This window comes from Crinia signifera, chromosome 4 (genome assembly GCF_055691185.1).
Source record: "Crinia signifera chromosome 4, ASM5569118v1, whole genome shotgun sequence".
Taxonomy (NCBI): Eukaryota; Metazoa; Chordata; class Amphibia; order Anura; family Myobatrachidae; genus Crinia; species Crinia signifera.
In genome coordinates, this window is record NC_139220.1 from 111,789,250 (window position 1) to 111,810,123 (window position 20,874).

The 20,874-nt window shown below is 45.9% G+C and overlaps 1 protein-coding gene across 2 annotated transcripts; it reads right to left on the reverse strand.

The window, feature by feature from the left end:
- Window positions 1–689: 689 nt before the first annotated feature.
- LOC146072397 (uncharacterized) lies at window positions 690–20,444 on the reverse strand. 2 transcript variants are annotated; one of them, XM_083179652.1, is made up of 7 exons: window positions 20,290–20,444; window positions 19,961–20,080; window positions 18,882–18,987; window positions 6,693–6,794; window positions 3,964–4,203; window positions 2,738–3,129; window positions 690–1,310 (listed from the first exon to the last, which is right to left on the reverse strand). In XM_083179652.1, the coding sequence occupies exons 1-7, from the start codon at window positions 20,341–20,343 to the stop codon at window positions 1,161–1,163; spliced, it is 1,164 nt and encodes a 387-aa protein (XP_083035778.1). In that variant the 5' UTR covers window positions 20,344–20,444; the 3' UTR covers window positions 690–1,160. The 2 variants fall into 2 exon arrangements, with proteins under 2 accessions (XP_083035778.1, XP_083035779.1); XM_083179653.1 differs by lacking the exon at window positions 3,964–4,203.
- Window positions 20,445–20,874: the final 430 nt, after the last annotated feature.

Consider the following 20,874-nt stretch of genomic DNA (forward strand, 5'->3'; position numbering starts at 1 on the left):
TATATTTGGGATAATTAACTCCATGCCTAATGTGGGTACTTGTTTCCTAGCACTGCGCCCAAGATTTCCATCTTATGGCATCTTATGCCATCGCATCGCATGCCATATAGCCGCATGCGATGTGATGCGATTTTTTATTGTAAAGGCACCCTAATGGGTACTTACAATCTTAAATGCACCCCCACGCCATCCCCACTATCAACGTGAACCCGAAGCGTGGGTTTACACTATATAATTACACTATATAATATCAGCTCCACGCCGACGTGAATAGTGGGGTTATGAAAAGGTCGGAGGACGCGTACCTCCGCCGCTCCCGGGCTCGCTGCGCTCGCCACGCTTCGGGTTGGCGTTGATCGTGGCGTGGCGTTAACAATGGGGGGGCATTTGACATAGTATTTACCCATCAGGGTGGGTATGCAATGAAAAATCGGGTCTGGGGGGGCATTTCACATAGGAATCAGCCATCAGGGTGGCTGTACAATTAAAAATCGGGTCAAATCGGTCGCATGCGATGCGACCGATCTTACACACCCCGATTTTACACACCCCATGTCATACAATCTACATCGGTGGCGCCGTGCTAGGAAACAAGTACCGAATATTTCTACCCGTGTGAATTGTCGACATAGATAGAGATACTGTGAGTTGGACCTATAAAATGTTGTGTACCACAAACAGGCAATGAGCATAATTAGAGAACACATCTTTATAGTGTGAAAGGGATCCAGAATGCTGTGTGTTCTCCAGGTTTCTCCCTGATGGACACCAATAACATAGTGGGGGCTAGCTCCTTATGCCTCCCACAAAAAGAGAGTAGAAAAAACACCTTATCCCAAGAGCAGTATCATTTGAAATAGTCAATCTATAAAATTATGTAAGTAAAACATTAATTGAATAAACCAGTAAAAGGTCAGTAAGTGTAATTAAGGAGATCTGTAAAAATAGTTCACATCTGGAGAAGGAGAATGATGATAATTCACCACAGGTTGGGTAACAACTGCTAAATATTTATTCACAGTTATGCCAAGGTCATGTCTTTAAATGTGCTGGGGGATGATAAAATGATGTTTTCTGCAAGACCTGGCTTGATCCCCAGTCACAAATGTATACTAATTGTCCCCATGATGTTAATATATTGTAGGCTTTTTCTTAGAAGCTTAGCTGAGGTCCATGAGGAAATCATCTTCATCAGAGGTTTCCTCCATATCGATGTCATTATTATATGTAGATGTAGATGGTAATGGCGCCTGTTTTGATGCAGCCTCAGATATTTTGCGCTTCATTGGGGGTTGTTCATTTAATGGAATCTGTGGAAGTGACAAAACATAAAAGCATTTTACAAAGGCCCAGTAGTTTCAGAATGAGACATTTTTTCAGTGACATGTGTCAGACAAGAAATCTAATATATATATATATATATATATATATATATATATATATATATATATATATATACATATATATATGTATATTAGTATATACAGTACTTTTAAGAAGTTTGCTTACTTGGGTGTACTTAATTATTGATTTCAGCACAGCAAATGACATTTTCATCATAATACCCTGTACATGTTACCCACACTCAGCAAAGGTGTGAAACAACCAATGTTCTAGGAACATGACCTTGTTTCTCAGTGAGGTCCATGATTGTTAGAAAACATACAGACTACATTGTTCTAAAGATCATCTGAGTCCATGACATGCTGAATGTGTGATTTATGATGCTATTCTGTCCAGTTGCATAATGCTAATGAAGCAGTGATACTGTACTTTCCACAATAGAGGCCCTGTCCTCACTACCAGGTGGCTTTATTCTCATGTCACAGCTCACCTGCCTCAGGAGCAGTTGCAAGATGGAGAATGTGAAGCAAGGAAGCCCTCCGGCACCAGGACACCAGTTCTGAATGTAAGGCCCAAAGCCCAACATTCCGTGGCGTAAGTTCATCCCAGTTGCCCGGAGGCAAGATATATATTGGTGCCCCCAACACATCCACACACACATACACATATATATATATATATATATATATATATACGGTATTCGGCGGCAGTCAGTAAAATAAATAAGACAGAACGCCAGATGACGCCAACGTTTCAATGCTTTATGGCATTTTCGTCAGGGCTGCCCTGATGAAAATGCCACAAAGCATTGAAACGTTGGTGTCATCTGGCGTTCTGTCTTATTTATTTTACTGAGTGCTGCCGAATACCATGCATATTGGACAGGCGGGGTTTGTGGACAAGCCGGTCAGCGGAAGGCACCGGGACCTGTGTCTGTACAACTTATCGTGAGTGCCGGGACCTCCCAAGAATATATATATATATATATATATATATATATATATATACACACACACACACACACACACACACACACACACACATATACTGTAAACACACATATATGTCTCATGAAATATATAGTTCTATATATGGAGAGAGAAAGAACACATATATATTTCAGAACACAGCCACATATGCTATTTCAATGGCTTTCAATTAATGGATTTCAATTTGCAGGGGAGGAGAGGTGTCCCCTTGAGAGCAGGAGCCCGGCGGCAGATGACTCCATTGCCTCCCAGAGTTCTGCCAGTGCCAACACTCTCTTAAGAACAAAAAGCGCACAAGGCTTATGTACAGTAAATAACATTTCTTGGGATTGCGCCTCTAGGTGAGATTCATATGTTTTTCTAATACATTATTAAATGAAAATAGGTGCATGAGTTTTACTTACAGCAGGGGGCTTCCTCTTCCTCCCAGCCAAGGTAATAGCAGAGCTCACTCCTGCAGCGATGGGGACTTCTGACTGTTCACACTTTCCAGCATTTATTGCCTTCATTGCCAAATCAGAGCTTACATGTGTAACTCCCGCAGCAATGGTGAGTTCTGACTCAACGCACTTTCTGGATACTTTGCAGGGGGTTGATCCTATGTCCTGCACTTGTGCTTTATCTCTCATGGTGGCGACTTCACAATGTTTGCGCTTCTTGGTGGCTTTTAGAGGTGTGCTTATTGCCTTCATTTGTGTGTTACTTAAATCACAGCTCCGAGGTGTCACTGCAGCAATGGTGGAGTCTGACTGTTCGCACTTTCCAGCATCATGAATTGCCTTCACTTGTGCGTTGTCTGTAACCAAGAATACCGTCAGTTCTCTTACACAGAAAATAAAATAAAGTAAAAATTCCAAACTGAGAAATGAAGAAACACTATGGTATAGTTGGGAACATGTCCACATCCAATATCCCTCCCATTTGTATCTATATCTATACTGTATCTGAACATAATGATTTGCATGTATCTACCCAGAATTCTTAGACAGGAGGTTACACTAAGGGGGTTATTCTGGTTGATTCGCAAGGTTACGAATTACAAGCCTTGCAAGTCTACCAAACCCTGCCTTGTGAATGGTTGGCTGGTGCCACCCATTCGCAAGTGCGATTCGCACACAGGGCATGCAAATGGATGTTTCACAGTACTATCCATTCACAGGCCAGGGGGAACCTACCACATCTTTCAATGGTTGCTGACCTTCGAAAGATGTGGAAGGTGCACGCATATGTAAGGTTGCTCTGAGCAACCTTACATGTACATGCACATTCAGGGGGAAGTGGGCATGTAGCTAACATCCGGTGAGGTCAGCTGCCCGCCGCCGTCTGTCCGTCATGGCTGCATTAGCATAAAACGCTGGGTGAACTGAAATGATGCAAAGATGAGGTCACCTAGCTGGGTACTGGGTGATAAATGGCAGTGGTATATCCATGCTATTAAACTGGGGCATGTAGGGCCAATATTGCATGCAGGTGGGGCAGATGTAACATGCAGAAACAAATATAATTGGGTGGGATGGGTTCCAATTGAAATCTACTGTAAATTGCAGACTAAAAATAAAGCTGTCTAACATTTGTGGGCTACATGCAAAAGCAGCCAGTATTTACCCTGCACAGAAAAAAAATAACCTACACAAATCAGAGCTTTGTGGTGTCACTCCTGCAGCAATGGGGACTGCGGACTCGTCACACTTTCTGGCAACTTTGCAGGGGGGTGCGTCTGCTTTATCTCCCATGGTGGTGACTGCAGAATATTTGCGCTTCCTGGTGGCTTTTAGAGGTGCGTTACCCATATCACAGCTCCGTGGTATCACTCCTGCAGCAATGGTGACTTCGCACTTTCTGGCATGAATTGCCTTCACTTGTGCTTTATCTGTAACCAAGAATACCGGTCAGTTCTCTTATACAGAAAATAAGCCCAACACATCAATCTTCTGTAAAGTAAAAATTCCAAACTGAGAAATGAAGAAACACTATGTTATAGTTGGGTCTATGTCCACATCCAATATCTCTCCCATTTGTACTATGTACCGTGTTTCCCGATAATAAGACCTACCCCAATTATAAGTGTGAGAAATCCAGCATTGGTAAGGCCCCATACACTAGAGAGAGCTCCCTCAGCCAATCAGCGGCCACCCATTCTTCTGTCCGCCTGGGATGCAGAGCGCTGGGGAGCGCCTCACCTGCCTGGGGAGATTGACTGGGGCAGAACACCTGTCAAATCGTAATGCAGGTGTCCTCAGGTTAGCTCAGGGAGGACAGAAAGCTCCCATGGAGCAGATATCTGCAGAGCGTGGAATCTCCTGACCGGGGGTTCCACGCTCTGCAGATAGGTGTGTGCCAGCAGATAGACTCTGTGTGTTACCTGATAACTTACAAAGCCACATTATCTTTGTGGGAGATGCAGCATAGAAACATAGAAACATAGAATTTGACGGCAGATAAGAACCATTTGGCCCATCTAGTCTGCCCCTTTTTTTACCGTTCAGGTAATCTCAACTCTTTTTAATCCTTATTTCTTTGTATGCCTATCCCAAGCATGTTTAAATTGTTCTACTGTGTGTACACACTTGTACAATTAATAGACTATCTGCATACAATATATACAATTTAGACTATCTGCATACAATTTAGACTATATAGTGCAGATCTGCACTATATAGTCTATGCAGCCAAGACTTTCTGGCTGCGATACGGGAGCGCGCATCAAGTACGCATCTGGATCGCAAGGGATAAAACCCATACAATCTGCATGAGATCCAGATGAGATTTTGACTATATAGTCAAAATCTCATCTGGATCTCATGCAGATTGTACAAGTGTGTACACAGCACCTCTGATGGGAGGCAATTCCACTTATCCACTACCCTTTCTGTGAAGTAATTCTTTCTAACATTTCCCCTGAACCTACTTCCCTCCAGTTTCAGTGCATGTCCTCGTGTTCTATTACTTCTTTTCCTTTGAAGAAAATTCCCTCCTGTACTATGTTAAAACCCTTGATATATTTGAAGATTTCTAACATGTTCCACCTTTCCCTTCTCTGCTCCAAACTAAACATGTAAAGGTCTTCTAGTCTTTCCAGGTAAGTTTTGTAATGTAGGCCATGCACCATTTTAGTGGCCCTTCTTTGTACACTCTCTAATGTATTTATATCCTTCTGAAGATATGGTCTCCAGAACTGGACACAGTATTCCAGATGAGGTCGTACCAATGACCTATAAAGGGGCATTATTACTTTTTTTTCTGCTACTGATTCCTCTCCCTATGCAACCAAGCATCTGACCCTTCTTCCTTATTGCTTTGCTACATTGCTTTCCTGCCTTTAAGTCACTTAAAATAGTGACTCCTAGATCCCTTTCCTCCTCAATAGTTTCCATTATAGTACCCTTGGTACTATATTGAGCCTTTGGGTTTTTGAGTCCCAGGTGCATAATTTTGCATTTTTTAGCATTAAATTGTAGTTGCCATGCTCTTGACCAATTCTCAAGTTTACTTAGATCATCAGTCATTTGATTTACCCCTCCTGGTGTGTCTACTGCATATCTTTGTGTCATCTGCAAAAAGGCATACTTTCCCTTCAATACCATTTGCAATGTCACTAACAAAAATATTAAAGAGCACTGGTCCAAGTACAGATCCCTGGGGCACTCCACTGGTAACATGTCCCTCCATAGAATGCACTCCATTTACTACAACTGTCTATTTCCAATCCTGCAACCACGTTCTTATCCATTTAATTGTTTTATAATCCAATCCCACACTTTTAAGTTTAGCAGTCTGCAATGTGGGACAGTGTCAAATGCCTTACTAAAGTCTAGATATGCCACATCTACAGCCCCCCCTTCATCTAGTATTTTGGTCACGGAGTCAAAAAAGTAAATGAGACTTGTTTGGCATGATCTTCCTGCAGTAAAACCAATGCTGTTTTGGATCCTGTAAGTTGTTTAATTTTAGATATTCCACTATTCTTTCTTTAATAGTGTTTCCATTAATTTCCCTACTACTGATGTAAGGCTCACTGGTCTGTAGTTACTTGCTTCTTCTTTGCTTCTGCTTTTGTGCAGTGGAACTACGTTTGCTCTTCTCCAGTCCTCTGGAACTGCACCTGTATCTAGTATATAGTGCAGATAAAGCCTCATCACACTGTAATTGGGCGGCTTGTTTATGCAGGAGAGATTTATTCTTCTTAATTTTTTCAATGGTATTTACTTGCACATGATCTAGAGACTGTGAACCGACTTTTATCTTTTTTAAGATTCAAAGTTGTTGTTTTTGGTCCCACATTGATGTGAACAGTATCACTTGGGACAAGTCGTTTAATTGCATCACATCTAATATTACAAATAAACACTTCTTTGTTACCTTGTTGCTGCTTGTTGTCATCCAGAGTTTTGTTCTTTTTGGCATTTTCCCGGCGGATTTCATCCCAGGCCAGTACTTCAGCAATCAGCCTATCCGCTCTCTCTGCAGGAAGACAGGTGTCCATGAAATATTAAGCGCTTTTGTATTCAACTATTATAGACCAAACTCTAAAGTGGAAATTTACTAAGCTAAATTCATTAAAAAAAATTGTATTTTCATAGTAAAATACAAATAGTTTTGGCGTATTCGGATGTTTGGCATTTACTATGCCAAAAAATATGATTATTCATATTGATGCGGCCAATCACGTCGTTTTTAAAAATGTATTTATTTATTTTTCTATTTTTTTTTTACATATTGCAGCCTGCACAGATCTGACTGATCCATGCAGCCTGCCTATAGGAATTCGTATTAGCAGCCGTATATTTGGCCGCTAATATGAATGAATACGACATCGGGGTTTAAAAAGCAGTCGTAATTGACTGCTTTGTAAATTACCCTTTGGAACACAAATTTGCATATGGCTGAAACAGCCGTATGCATTCGTATTCATTCGTATTAAGAATACGATATATCGTATTCGTATTCTTAGTAAATTTCCCCCTAAATATCTCATAGAGCGCCCTGAATATACCGTGTTACACAGAGAAAGGAGCTTTCAGTAAGATATAGCCTTTTACAGGCTATTTTTATTTAAAACTATGGGTGAGATTTAATAGGATGAGAGATTCAGAAAGTGAGAGATTTAGTAAGAAATCTCCAGGTTTTTTTAAAGCGGCAATCATTTACACTGCAAAATCAAAATGGTTTTGCAGTATACATGATTGCTGCTTTAAAAAAACCTGAAGATTTATTACCAAATCTCTCACTTTCTGAATCTCTCATCCTATTAAATCTCACCCATCATGTATTCTCCCCCTCCCACAATGGTCCTTATTTAACCTAATTTCTATAATGGGGCACTACGGAGGGTGTGGGGCAGTACGGATGGCGTAATGGTGAGCATTATGGCCTCACAGCACTGAGGTCATGGGCTCGATTCCCACCATGGCCCTAACTGTATATTCTCCTTGTACTTGCGTGGGTTTCTGCCGTTAACTCCAGTTTCCTCCCACAATCCAAAAATATACTGGTAGGCTAATTGGCTCCCCAAAAATGAACCCTAGAATGTCTGTGTGTCCATGTAGTAGACAATATAGATTGTAAGCTCCACTGGGGCAGGGACTGATGTGAATGTTCAAATATTCTCTGTAATGCGCTGCGGAATATGTGTGCGCTATATAAGAAACTAGTAATAAATAATAAATAATGCTGTATTTGTTCTGTCTACACAATATGCAGTTACCCATTACTGTGCTGGTCTACTGGCTACTTTAGGATACTGTTTTCCTTAGTCAGAACAATGGATACAAACACTAGCCCATCACCTTGCTCCCCACACAGAAAATGTAAGTACATCATACATAAGGCAGCAGTAACACCATCAATTACCCAGGACACCTTTTGTGGGGGTGACAGATATTTGGGTAGATATAACATGGCCACCCTGGTGACCACTTGGTGAAAGATGTGACTGTTTGGAGGTTTTCTTCTCCTCTCTCTTATTGGAAGACTGTTATTTAATATGAGAAATTGAGGAGAAGAGGTAAGCACTGTCACGATCCGAGTACTAAGACAGGCTATCCTACCGGCTAAGTGCCTCCGCAGGCTCAGCTTGCGGTTCAGATGTCATCCCTGCCGGCGTCCTGTCTGCCGTGCGCCATCACCGCTGCCATCCTCCAGTCCTCTCAGCGCTGCTGAGTCCGCGGCTGCGCGGCGCACCGCTATCCTGACCCACAGTGACAGTCAGGGCCGCCGAGAGGCAGGGGGGGCGGGTACATTTTACCTGGGCCCAGGCCTGTCAGGGGGGCCCGGGCCAGGCGACAGTCACACTTACATTTTTTTTATAGCAGCGCTGTAGCAGCGTGGGCTGGAGCACCCGCGCGGGGGGGGGGGGGAGAGGGGTTGCGGCTGGCCGGTGAGAGCGGGTCAGCAGCGGCAGGCTGTGTCACTTTCATTAACTGTGTGTGGAGTCAGTGCTGCAGACAGTGACAGAGGCCCCATCCAATGCTGAGTGCGGAGCGTCTGCAGAGAAACTCCGTCTCCGTGTGTCTGCACTGCAGACTGCACTAGCTGCTTTCACAACATGTGAGAGGGGAAGGTCGGAAGGTCAGGTGCACAAAGCGCGGCATGTGACAGGGGAGGCTGGAGCTGGAGGAGCTCCTGAATCTGTCTAAGTCGAGTCCTGCCCTGTAAGTGCATTTTTTTTTCTGCCCTGTCTGTCTTAATTCTCATTCATTCTACATATTAGTGGGAATCGCTATCCATCTCAGAACAACTCATATTTCTACTGTATTTCTTATTCCTACTGTTTGGACTGTGAGCCTGACTATATCTTACTAATCACAGTAAAGTATACTTGCAAAAAGCTTGAAAGTCATTTAGTATTGGTAATAACTATACACATAGCTGGGGTGCAGTTAACTTATAATGTTGACAGTTACCATGTTGACTCCACCATGTCGTCAGTTATGATGTCAACTTGTTTTGAAATGTCGACAGTCCTCTGCAGATCATCGCCATGTGAAATGTTGATATTCTGCATGGATTGGAGGATTAGGCTTTGGCAGTTCAGGGTTAGTGTAAAGGTGCCCATACACTTGTCCAATTTGGGCGGATTTCACCCAATTCCGATGGATTGGGCTGAGAAATCAGCCCAAATAGGATGTGTATTGTGTCTCCCTTGAGTCTGATGCACGGTCCTGTGCGCATCAGGTCTGAACCCATCCGACCTCCAACACGGCCTCCTCCTAGCAGCAGGGAGCAGGGTCGCATGTGGTACGTTGTGAAAGGACTGCATGCAATGTATCCCATGCGATTCAGCTGCGTGGGAAGGTCTTGGGTGGCTCAGGGTGGTCAGATTGGTTATACACTGCTGTAATACATCGCAGTTAGTGTATGGGCAACTTAAGGCTTCAGGAGAGGAGGGTTAGGTATTGGGGCGACGGTTAGGCAGTTCTGTATTTATAATGAGTTCAGTGTGTGTGGTCCAGGGGGGCCCACACCGCACAAGCTGCACCATTTCTTTAATACTCCAGTGAAGGGTGTGCCGGATGACTGACCGACATACGGTTTTTCAGCAGACATTACTCCAACATCAGAATTCCCACTGTTAAAACCCCAACAGACGGGCAGCGGCTATTCTCCTTTGTGGGGGTCCATGACCTCATAGAGGCCCTTATTCTGATTGACGCGGACTTTACCGCATTCTTACGGATCGCGTCTTTTCGGCGTCTGCGCATGCGTGGAGAACGCAACGCGCATGTGCCACGCCTTGACTCCGTACCAGTTCGGCCAAATCCCGTACAAAACTGTTCCCCGCAATCAGTCGGGAAATATGGGCGTATTATGGGCGTCATGCGGAATGTCACATGGGCGTAGTTTCAAAGTGGGCAAAACGGGGCGGAAACATGGGCGGACACGGGGGAGTACACTTATGTTGGGGGGCGTACATTCGGATAGCACTCCGAATGCACGCGATCAAAAGGGGAAGAAATGTGCGGTGTCCACAAGTGTACTATTGCTTTGCGGACACCACTCGTTCATGCGGTAGGCGAACGTACGCCTAATGACTACAAGCATTAACACCTGAACCCAATAGAATCTACTCCTTTACTCATTACTCACTAATAGGCCGCTTGTCAGTGCTTTAATTGAAACCATTGCTGCTTCAAGGAACCCTTCCTAAACACCCACATATCCTGTACTTGTCAGACACTTTAAAACTGCTAACAATGGACATGACAGAATATTAATACTAGCAATACACATGTGTATTCGACATGTACTCATGAAACCACACATTTTTGGGTAAAGTAAAAAAATTTATTTCTATACATGTCACAGTCAATGCCACTGTGATGCAATGACCAAAGGATAGGTAATTGAATAAGTGGGTCATGTGATGTCTTGCAGAAGATACTTAATAGTGGGTTGTTTGGCGTAAATACTCCGCTTACGTGCGGTAGCACCGCTTGGCTCCCGTTCGGATGCGGTATTCCCGAGCATACTCTGTAATACTCTGTAATACCGTGCCGAATCTGAGTGTTTCTCCCGCACACGCATGGTTTGTATGTCGTCCGTAAACACGCCCTGTTCTTAAAGAGTGAGTCCGTCCGAATGCGGAGGACACGTGGGCGTTTCTACGGACGTTGGCCGCATGCGGCAAAACACCGTAGCGTGCGGACCGCTCCGTAAGAATGCGGGAATATCCGCACCGATCAGAATAAGGGCCAGAGAGAGAATAAAATAGGTGGCGAGTGTAGCGAGCCACTGTGCCCGCAGCGAGCCCGCAAGGGGCTTCATTGTGCTCGCCCCGCTGTCTGAGTCCCAGCAGTTGGGATTCTGATGCCAGGCTAATGACTGTTGGAATCCTGACTGTCGGTGTGCTATACCGTGAAGGCAGCAGCAGTGATGCACAAATTGTGCCAAACCATCTCTCTCTCTCTCTCTCTCTCTCTCTCTCTCTCTCTCTCTCTCTCTCTCTCTCTCTCTCTCTCTCTCCCTCCCTCCCTCCCTCCCTCCCTCCCTCCCTCCCTCCCTCCCTCTCCCTCTCCCTCTCCCTCTCCCTCTCCCTCTCCATCTCCATCATTGGATCATCAATATATATATATAGATATATATATAGATATATATCTATATAGATATATATCTATATATATATCTATATAGATATATATCTATATATACACACAGTATATATAGATATATATCTATATATAGATATATATTGATAATCCAATGAAGGAAGCACACAAGGAATTATGCAGAAATGACTGTATTAGCACCTAGCACTTGCAGGGTCTCCCCCGTCCTCAGGGCGATACAGCATAAATACTGTATACACTCAAAAAGACATTCACTTTCCCATATAAATACCCCCACTGTGGTCTCCGCTGGGCGCCCGGGTCCATCCTACTAAAAGTACTTGGCACCCTACTTCCCGTATCACGCACAGTAGGAAGTCAGGGCACACTCGCATTCATTTCACTGCTCCCTCTCCACGTTCCACTGGCTGGCAGTACCCAGCTCATGACAGGCGGATCCACGGCACCCAGCTGTAACAGAAGAGGCGATTTTAGACCCCAGTGAATGAGTGCCGTGGATCCGCTTTTATGATGTAGCTTGGTTTCTGCCGGCCTGTGGAACGCGGAGGGGGATCAGTGGAATGCACGTGAGTGTGTCCTTACTTCCTATTGGAAGTACGGTGCAAAGCAGTTCCGGTAGGTCGGACCCGGGAGCCCGGCGGGGATGGAGAGATGGGACTACAGTGGGGGTATTTATAGGGGTAGGTGAATATCTTTTTGTGTGTATATTTATGCTGTATCGCCCTGAGGACAAGAGAGACCCTGAAAGGCGCTAGGCACTAATACAGTAATTTCTGCATAATTCCTTGTCTGCCTCCTTCATTGGATTACCTGTACAGACTTCTGGAGTACACCAGTATATGATATAAAACAAAGGCAAAGGCCTTTTGTATAGTAAGAAGGATCTGTATGTATATACAAATATAAAATATTTTCATCCAAAGACAGCAGTAAAGATATATATATATATATATATATATATATATGTGTTCTCTAAAGCACCTTGATAAAGGAGCCTTGTGGCTTTGAAACTGTTGGTGGACAAAACTGCCTGCTGCCTTCATTCTGAGTGCTGCCGCATCCCCTTAAGATATATATATATATCTATATATCTATCTATATATAGATATATATATATATATCTTAGAACCCAGCTGCTGGGAGGCAGGAACATGCCGTGGTCACAAACCCCCCCCCCCCCATGGGGGCCCCTGGAAGTTCATGTACCGGGGCCCAGGATTTCTCTTGGCAGCCCTGGTGACAGTACCCAGTGCACGGCAATCCGTCTGTCCGCCGCCATTGCTCCCAGCCACAAGCATGGCGTGCACAAACACTCTTTCCCGCCATAGCAGACATGGGGGCTGCCATGTTTTTCCCAGTCACATGTTTGCACTGTCCAATCCTGATGGTTTTGATCTCCCTGTCATACCTGCCCGGCCAATCCTGGCCACCCAGTGGGTATAAGTATGCAGGGAGCTCTCAGAATCATTGCTAGTGCTTCAGTTGTCTCCAGTGTGTGTTCAGCTGTCCTTGTCTCCATACAAGTGTATTCCTGCTGGTGTTGTTTCTCCTATGCTGCAGTGTACTCCAGGCATTCCATCTCCTGTGAAGTTCCAGGTATTCCATCTCCTGCGATCCTGCTTCTACAGCCCAGCATTCAAGCCTAGCTCCAGGACTCTGGTCCTTCCGATGTTCCATCATCGCTCACCATCGATGTTCCACCATCGCTAAGTCCGATATTCCGGATCTCCTACTTCCAGTTTCCGTCCGTCATTCCGGACCCACAGTCTTCACTCCATATCCGATATTCCGGATCCGATGTTCCACCATCGATACCGTACCATCTTCCAGCTGTAAAGTATTGCTATCTACATAGACTGTACTATTTCATCTGCATACTTTACTGCCTGTGTATTACAACCATCTGCTAATAAAACTCGGTTGTATTTTACCACTGACTGTTCATTGGCTTCGGGTGCACTGTCACGCATCATATGCGTAAGGGTCCTCTCCAACCTCCCCGGTTCAGGTACCGGTCCAGGTCCCCACCAGAGGTCTCAGTCTCGTCGACTCAGACCCCTGGTGTGACAGTAAGCACTAGCCTAATGGATCCAGCCGCAAGCCAAGCATCATCATCCAGCCCTGTACAGCAACTGGCTGTTCGCTTGGATCAGCAAGAAGCTGCGCAGAGCCAAGTGATTCATTGTCTCCAAGATCTGTCTTCCCGGCTGGATAAACTACAGACCACTCTCAGTGACCCTGAGCCTGTCAGTGAACTTCCAAGTCCAGTTCATCCTCCTGTGTTGGCTGCTGCACCTCGCCTTCATCTGTCTGTCCCCACTAAGTATGATGGGAACCCCAAGACCTGCAGAGGTTTTCTCAATCAGTGTGAGATTCACTTTGAGCTGCAACCCAGTAACTTCCCTACTGAAAGGGTCAAGATCACCTACATCATCTCCCTCCTGTGTGGAGCAGCGTTAGAATGGGCGTCACCATTATGGGAAAGATCTGATGCCATCTTGTCTAACTACAAGGACTTTGTGTCAACATTCCGGCACATCTTTGATGAGCCTGGGCGATCAGCATCTGCCTCCACTGAACTCCTCCGTCTCAGACAGGGATCCCGCTCCGTCGGGCAATATCTGGTCCAATTCCAGATTCTGGCGTCTGAACTCTCCTGGTGTGATGGGGCCTTATATGCAGCTTTCTGGCATGGTCTATCCGACCGTATTAAGGATGAACTCGCTACCAGAGACTTACCATCTGGTCTAGATGACCTTATATCGTTATGCATTAAAGTGGACCTACGCTTCCGTGAAAGGGCTGTAGAACGTAACAGGAGTGCTCCAGTTAAAGTGCCAACTCCTCCGCCTTCTTTACCTGCTACTCCAGTGGCTCATTCCAAAGAAGAACCAAAGGAGATAAATCGCTTCCGTTTGTCTCCAGGAGAACGTCGACGTCGTCGATTGGCACAGCTCTGTCTGTATTGTGCCGACCCAGCACATCAAATTTCTGCATGCCCAAAGCGTCAGGAAAACTCCTCCTCCTAGCCCCTCAAGGAGAGGGTAGGCTAGGAGTAATTAAGTCCTCTCCATCAGCAACTGATTGTGTACTTCCAGTTTCCCTACAAGTTGGTCAGCATTTCAAGACTGTCTCCGCACTTCTTGATTCCGGTGCCGCTGGCAACTTCGTAACTGCTGAACTGGTCCGCAAGTGGGGGTTGCCCACTGAAAGTCTTTCCAAGACTGTCTTCCTTACTGCTGTGGATGGCAGTAGGATTCCTTATGCGACAGTCTCCGCAGAACTTTACCACTTGCAGTTAGAGTGGGAGTCCTGCACACTGAACTCTTGTCCTTTCTGGTACTACCCCGAGCCACTCATGCTCTGGTTCTGGGTTTACCCTGGCTCCGTCTTCATAATCCTCGCCTTGATTGGAAGACATCCGAAATCCTTTCCTGGGATCCTTCCTGCTCCGGTACCTGTCTCCAAAAGGTACTCCCAGCTCGTCATTCCTCAGCCGATGCAGCAGACCTTCCGCCTCTTCCCTACAGAGAGTACTCAGATGTATTCAGCAAGTCTGGCGCTGATATTCTACCTCCTCACAGACCGTGGGATTGCCCTATCGACCTTATCCCAGGCAAAGAACCACCGAGAGGTAGAACCTATCCCCTCTCTCTTCCAGAGACTCAGGCCATGACCGATTACATCAAGGAAAATCTGGCAAAGGGATTCATCCGTCCTTCAACTTCTCCTGCTGGCGCAGGATTCTTCTTCGTGAAGAAGAAGGATGGAGGCCTACGTCCCTGCATTGATTATCGCGGCCCCAATGACATCACTGTAAAGAACAGATATCCGTTGCCCCTCATTACCGAGCTGTTTGACCGTGTCAGCGGTGCAACCATCTTCACGAAACTCGACCTGAGGGGCGCATACAATCTCATCCGCATACGAGAGGGCGACGAGTGGAAGACGGCGTTAAACACCAGAGACGGCCACTATGAGTACCTCGTCATGCCCTTCGGGCTCAGCAATGCCCCAGCCGTGTTCCAGCACTATGTCAACGAGATTTTTCGGGACATTCTGTATCGACATGTAGTCGTATATCTCGATGACATTTTAATTTACGCCAATAACATCGAAGAACATCGTTATTGGGTCAAAGAGGTCCTGTCCCGGCTGTGAGCTAATCATCTCTACTGCAAACTGGAGAAGTGTGTCTTCGAGGTGAAGTCTATACCCTTCCTAGGGTACATTGTCTCTGGTTCTGGTCTACAAATGGACCCAGGAAAACTGCAGGCCATTCAAGATTGGCCAATTCCCTCTTCGCTGAAAGGTATTCAACGTTTCCTGGGTTTTGCCAATTATTACAGAAAGTTCATCCGTAATTTCTCTTCTATTGTGGCACCCATCACTGCCCTGACAAGAAAAGAGTCCAATCCAGCGAAGTGGCTTGCAGAAGCAATCAAAGCCTTCCATCTGTTGAAGCAGAGGTTCACTTCAGTTCCTGTGTTAAGACAACCTGACACCACCTTGCCCTTTATTCTCGAGGTCGACGCCTCCTCAGTGGGCGTTTGGGCAGTCCTCTCGCAGAAAGCGCCCGATGGACGTCTTCATCCCTGTGGGTTTTACTCTCGTAAGTTCCTGCCTGCAGAGTGTAACTATGCCATCGGCGATCAAGAGCTCCTCGCCATCAAATTGGCATTAGAAGAATGGAGATATCTTCTAGAGGGCGCTGTCCATGAGATCACAATTATCACAGACCACAAAAACCTTCTGTATCTCAAGTCTGCTCAATGTTTAAATCCCCGTCAAGCCAGATGGACACTTTTCTTTTCCAGCTTCCGTTTCAAGCTGTCATTCTGTCCAGGGACACAAAATCGAAAAGCTGATGCCCTTTCCCGCTCATGGGAGCAAGATAGTGAGTCAAAGTCCACGAGTCAACATTTTATTATTGATCCAGTGGCCTTCTCCCCAACGGGAGTTACAAATCTCACGCCCCCTACAGGGAAAAGATATGTAAAGCCAGCTCTAAGGAAGAAGCTGCTTTGTTGGGCGCATTCTTCAAAATTTGCTGGCCATGCAGGCATTCAGAAAACTTACGAGTTTATCACCAGGTCCTACTGGTGGCCGTCCCTCAAACAGGATGTACAGGACTTTGTCTCCTCTTGTGCTAAATGTGCCCAGCACAAGACCAGTCGTCAGTCTCCTCCTGGGCAATTGATGCCACTGTCAGTGCCACTTCGTCCCTGGACGCACATATCTATGGACTTTGTAACTGATCTTCCAGAGTCTGACAAGTTCACTACCATCTGGGTGATTGTTGACCGGTTCACCAAGATTGCTCACTTTGTTCCTCTCACCGGTCTTCCGTCAGCTTCCAAGCTGTCCCAGCTCTTCATTAAAGAGATATTCAAGCTTCACGGTCTGCCTCTTGAAATCATCTCCGATAGAGGGGTCCAATTCGTAGCCAAATTCTGGCGAAGCCTGTGCTTCTTGCTTCAAATCAAGCTAAAGTTTTCTACTGCCTATCACCCTCAAACAAATGGCCAAACAGAGAGGGTAAATCAGGATCTTGAAGCATTCCTCCGCACATATGTCTCTTCCTCCCAAGATGACTGGGCTCAACTTCTTCCGTGGGCAGAATTCTGCCACAATAACCAGTATCACTCTTCATCAAATGTCACTCCATTCCTTGCCAACTATGGGTTTCATCCTCGAGTTCCTGACTTCACTCTGCAACCTGTGTCCTCTGTTCCAGCGGTCAACACGACCATCCGGCAATTCATCAAATCCTGGAAGCTCATTCGTTCTTCACTCCTGAAAGCTTCAAGCAGGTACAAAAAATTTGCCGACAGGAAACGCAGAGCTGTGCCAGCCCTCCGTCCAGGAGATCGTGTCTGGTTGTCAACCAAGAATCTTCGATTGAGAGTGCCATCTATGAAGTTCGCTCCCCGATATATTGGTCCATTTCCAGTTGAGCGAGTCATCAATCCTGTGGCCTACAAGCTCAAGTTGCCGCCTTATTTGAAAGTGCCAGCTACATTCCATATTTCGCTGCTCAAGCCGCTGGTTCTGAATCGCTTTCATTCCAAGCTCCCCAAGGCACCTAAGGTTTGAACCCAGCGTGGAACAGAATATGAAGTCAGTAAAATCTTGGACTCTCGCATCCGATATGGTCGTCTGCAATATTTGATCGATTGGAAGGGCTATGGCCCCGAAGAACGATCATGGACCAATGCCATAGATGTCCATGCTCCCAGACTCATCCGGGCGTTCCACTCCAAGTTTCCCCGCAAGCCTAAAAGGTGTCCTGGGGCCACCCTTAAAGGGGGGGGGGGGTGCTGTCACGATCCGAGTACTAAGACAGGCTATCCTACCGGCTAAGTGCCTCTGCAGGCTCAGCTTGCGGTTCAGATGTCATCCCTGCCGGCGTCCTGTCTGCCGTGCGCCATCACCGCTGCCATCCTCCAGTCCTCTCAGCGCTGCTGAGTCCGCGGCTGCGCGGCGCACCGCTATCCTGACCCACAGTGACAGTACCCAGTGCACGGCAATCCGTCTGTCCGTTGCCATTGCTCCCAGCCACAAGCATGGCGTGCACAAACACTCTTTCCCGCCATAGCAGACATGGGGGCTGCCATGTTTTTCCCAGTCACATGTTTGCACTGTCCAATCCTGATGGTTCTGATCTCCCTGTCATACCTGCCCGGCCAATCCTGGCCACCCAGTGGGTATAAGTATGCAGGGAGCTCTCAGAATCATTGCTAGTGCTTCAGTTGTCTCCAGTGTGTGTTCAGCTGTCCTTGTCTCCATACAAGTGTATTCCTGCTGGTGTTGTTTCTCCTATGCTGCAGTGTACTCCAGGCATTCCATCTCCTGCGATCCTGCTTCTACAGCCCAGCATTCAAGCCTAGCTCCAGGACTCTGGTCCTTCCGATGTTCCATCATCGCTCACCATCGATGTTCCACCATCGCTAAGTCCGATATTCCGGATCTCCTACTTCCAGTTTCCGTCCGTCATTCCGGACCCACAGTCTTCACTCCATATCCGATATTCCGGATCCGATGTTCCACCATCGATACCTCACCATCATCCAGCTGTAAAGTATCGCTATCTACATAGACTGTACTATTTCATCTGCATACTTTACTGCCTGTGTATTACAACCATCTGCTAATAAAACTCGGTTGTATTTTACCACTGACTGTTCATTGGCTTCGGGTGCACTGTCACGCATCATATGCGTGACAGGGTCCTCTCCAACCTCCCCGGTTCAGGTACCGGTCCAGGTCCCCATCAGAGGTCTCAGTCTCGTCGACTCAGAACCCTGGTGTGACAAGCACACAACGACAGGGCAGAATAGCCAATGTACACATTTAGGGCCTCACATACAGTTAGGAACAGTTTTAATTTTACGCTTGAATTTGCAGTTTTGCCGAGATGTCTCTGCCAACCCAATCAGTCCGCACACTTATAATCTGTGTACTCTGTACACACAGTACTCACCACTGTCATCCAACTTTTTATCAGCTCCAGGTACTTTTCTAGGACGTGGCTTATCAACAGCTTCTGGTAATTTTGTCATGGGGGTCACAGAAAGCTTGCTTGGAGCCTATGAAAGGGGAGAGATAAAATATTTAATATTGTGAGGACCGGTGGTGTACCCACCATATATGGAAGAGATCAGCCTCAGACATATGTTTATGCATAGGTGCCAACATCCTGGCTGCAGGTCAGCACTGCAGGAGTGGATGTGGGGGAGTGTGGCCTGCAATAGGGGGTGGCACATGGGCATGCTGGGGGCATGGCTACATAATTACAACATCCTGGCCATGGCCCCTGTTATACAATACCAACATTATACAGGAGTCATGGCTACAATGACACAATTCATCACATTAGCGGCCCGACGTATGCCCACAAGTGGGCATCTAGCTGGAGTGCAGCAGGGTGGCTGCAGGAGACTGGCCCACTATTCTGGGTAGCCAGGAGCATCACGTAATAATCTAGGCAATTTTAAATACCTTGTCAAAATCGCCTGATCAAATCGCATCATGTGTACACCCCTTTACAGTCATTATGAAAAAGATCAAAGGGTCAATTATACAGTTAAAGACAACACTGCCTGGCTCAAAGGAGGGATGGGAAAAAGAAAAAATTAATGGAGTGAAAGTCTAGGCAATGTGAACAATTCACTCCACAACAGAGAGCCCAAGGCTTACAATAGTTGAGCCATTGGCAGGGAGCCACAGCATGGCCACACAGGTACAGGGAAACCACCCAGAAAATCACCTCCGCCAGCCTAGCAAGGGTGCCCATTCCAAATATAACCAATAGGAACACGGACTCTGGGTATGATATACATTTTTAGTTAAAAAACAGCTGGAACTAGTTAAGCACATGTCATCTAACGATGGCGGTTAAGCCGCGCTCCCTTTACAGTATTTTTGGTTTTTTTCCTACTGAAACCGTAAAAAATGCCTTTGACGTTAGTGAACATAAAGCCCAAGAAAGCACTTTTTACTTGAAATACAAAGTGTCAGGATATATATTTTACACCTTATTGATTGATCTTGATCACTTACATTTCTCGCCTCATCACAAAATGCAAATTCTCTCCAAAAGCAGCGGCCTTCCTTCCATAGATCGGCATCGGTCATATTTCCTAGGGCTGCCTCACGTTTCCGGAAGGGACAGCTGGCGCCCTGTATGACAGAAAACACTGACATTGTACTTATTCATCGCTACTGGACTACACACAAACATTATTTTAGGATTTCTCCAAAAGAAAAGAAAATGGCAGTGCAGAGTAAAATGACAGAACTGACCCCTGTCATTTATTCCAACACCCCTGACTCTATAGTACAATTTAATGTAGTTGAAATGATTTAAATAAATTAATTCTGGATGTTACCTTAATGCAGGTGTAGTGAAAATAAAAGTGACAATCATTGTCCTTGTCGGACATCTTTGCTGACGTCTGCGAACCGCAGATCAACTGCGTATCAGGATTACTCCCTACAGAAGAGAGAGGAAGGAAATGCAATTAATGAAGAGAACATATCATGACAAAACATTGGATAAAATGGCCTGCATTATAAATTGTCATGTATAATGTGCTATGCAAGGGCGTCACTACCATAGCTGCAGGGCGTGCAGCTGCTATGGGGACCAGAGCTGAGAGGGGCCCACATTGCCTGTCAAAGTATCATGTGCTATATACATTTTTTAGCATTAGGTGATAAATAGGGGACCTTACAAACTTTTGCTATGGGGCCCACATGTATTTAGTTACGCCACTGGTGCTATGGCCAGATGAATCAGCCTTAACCATGTTCTTGACATTATTGCTATCGTGCACATGTGGCCTTCAGCCAGTAAGGAGGACCAGTGGTACCCAAACTATGTGCCGTGGCACCCTGGGATGCCTCGGAACCCTTGCAGGGGTGCCCCAGTTTGGTGGCTCAAGACCAAATCAGATATTTTTTGTTATTGTAAT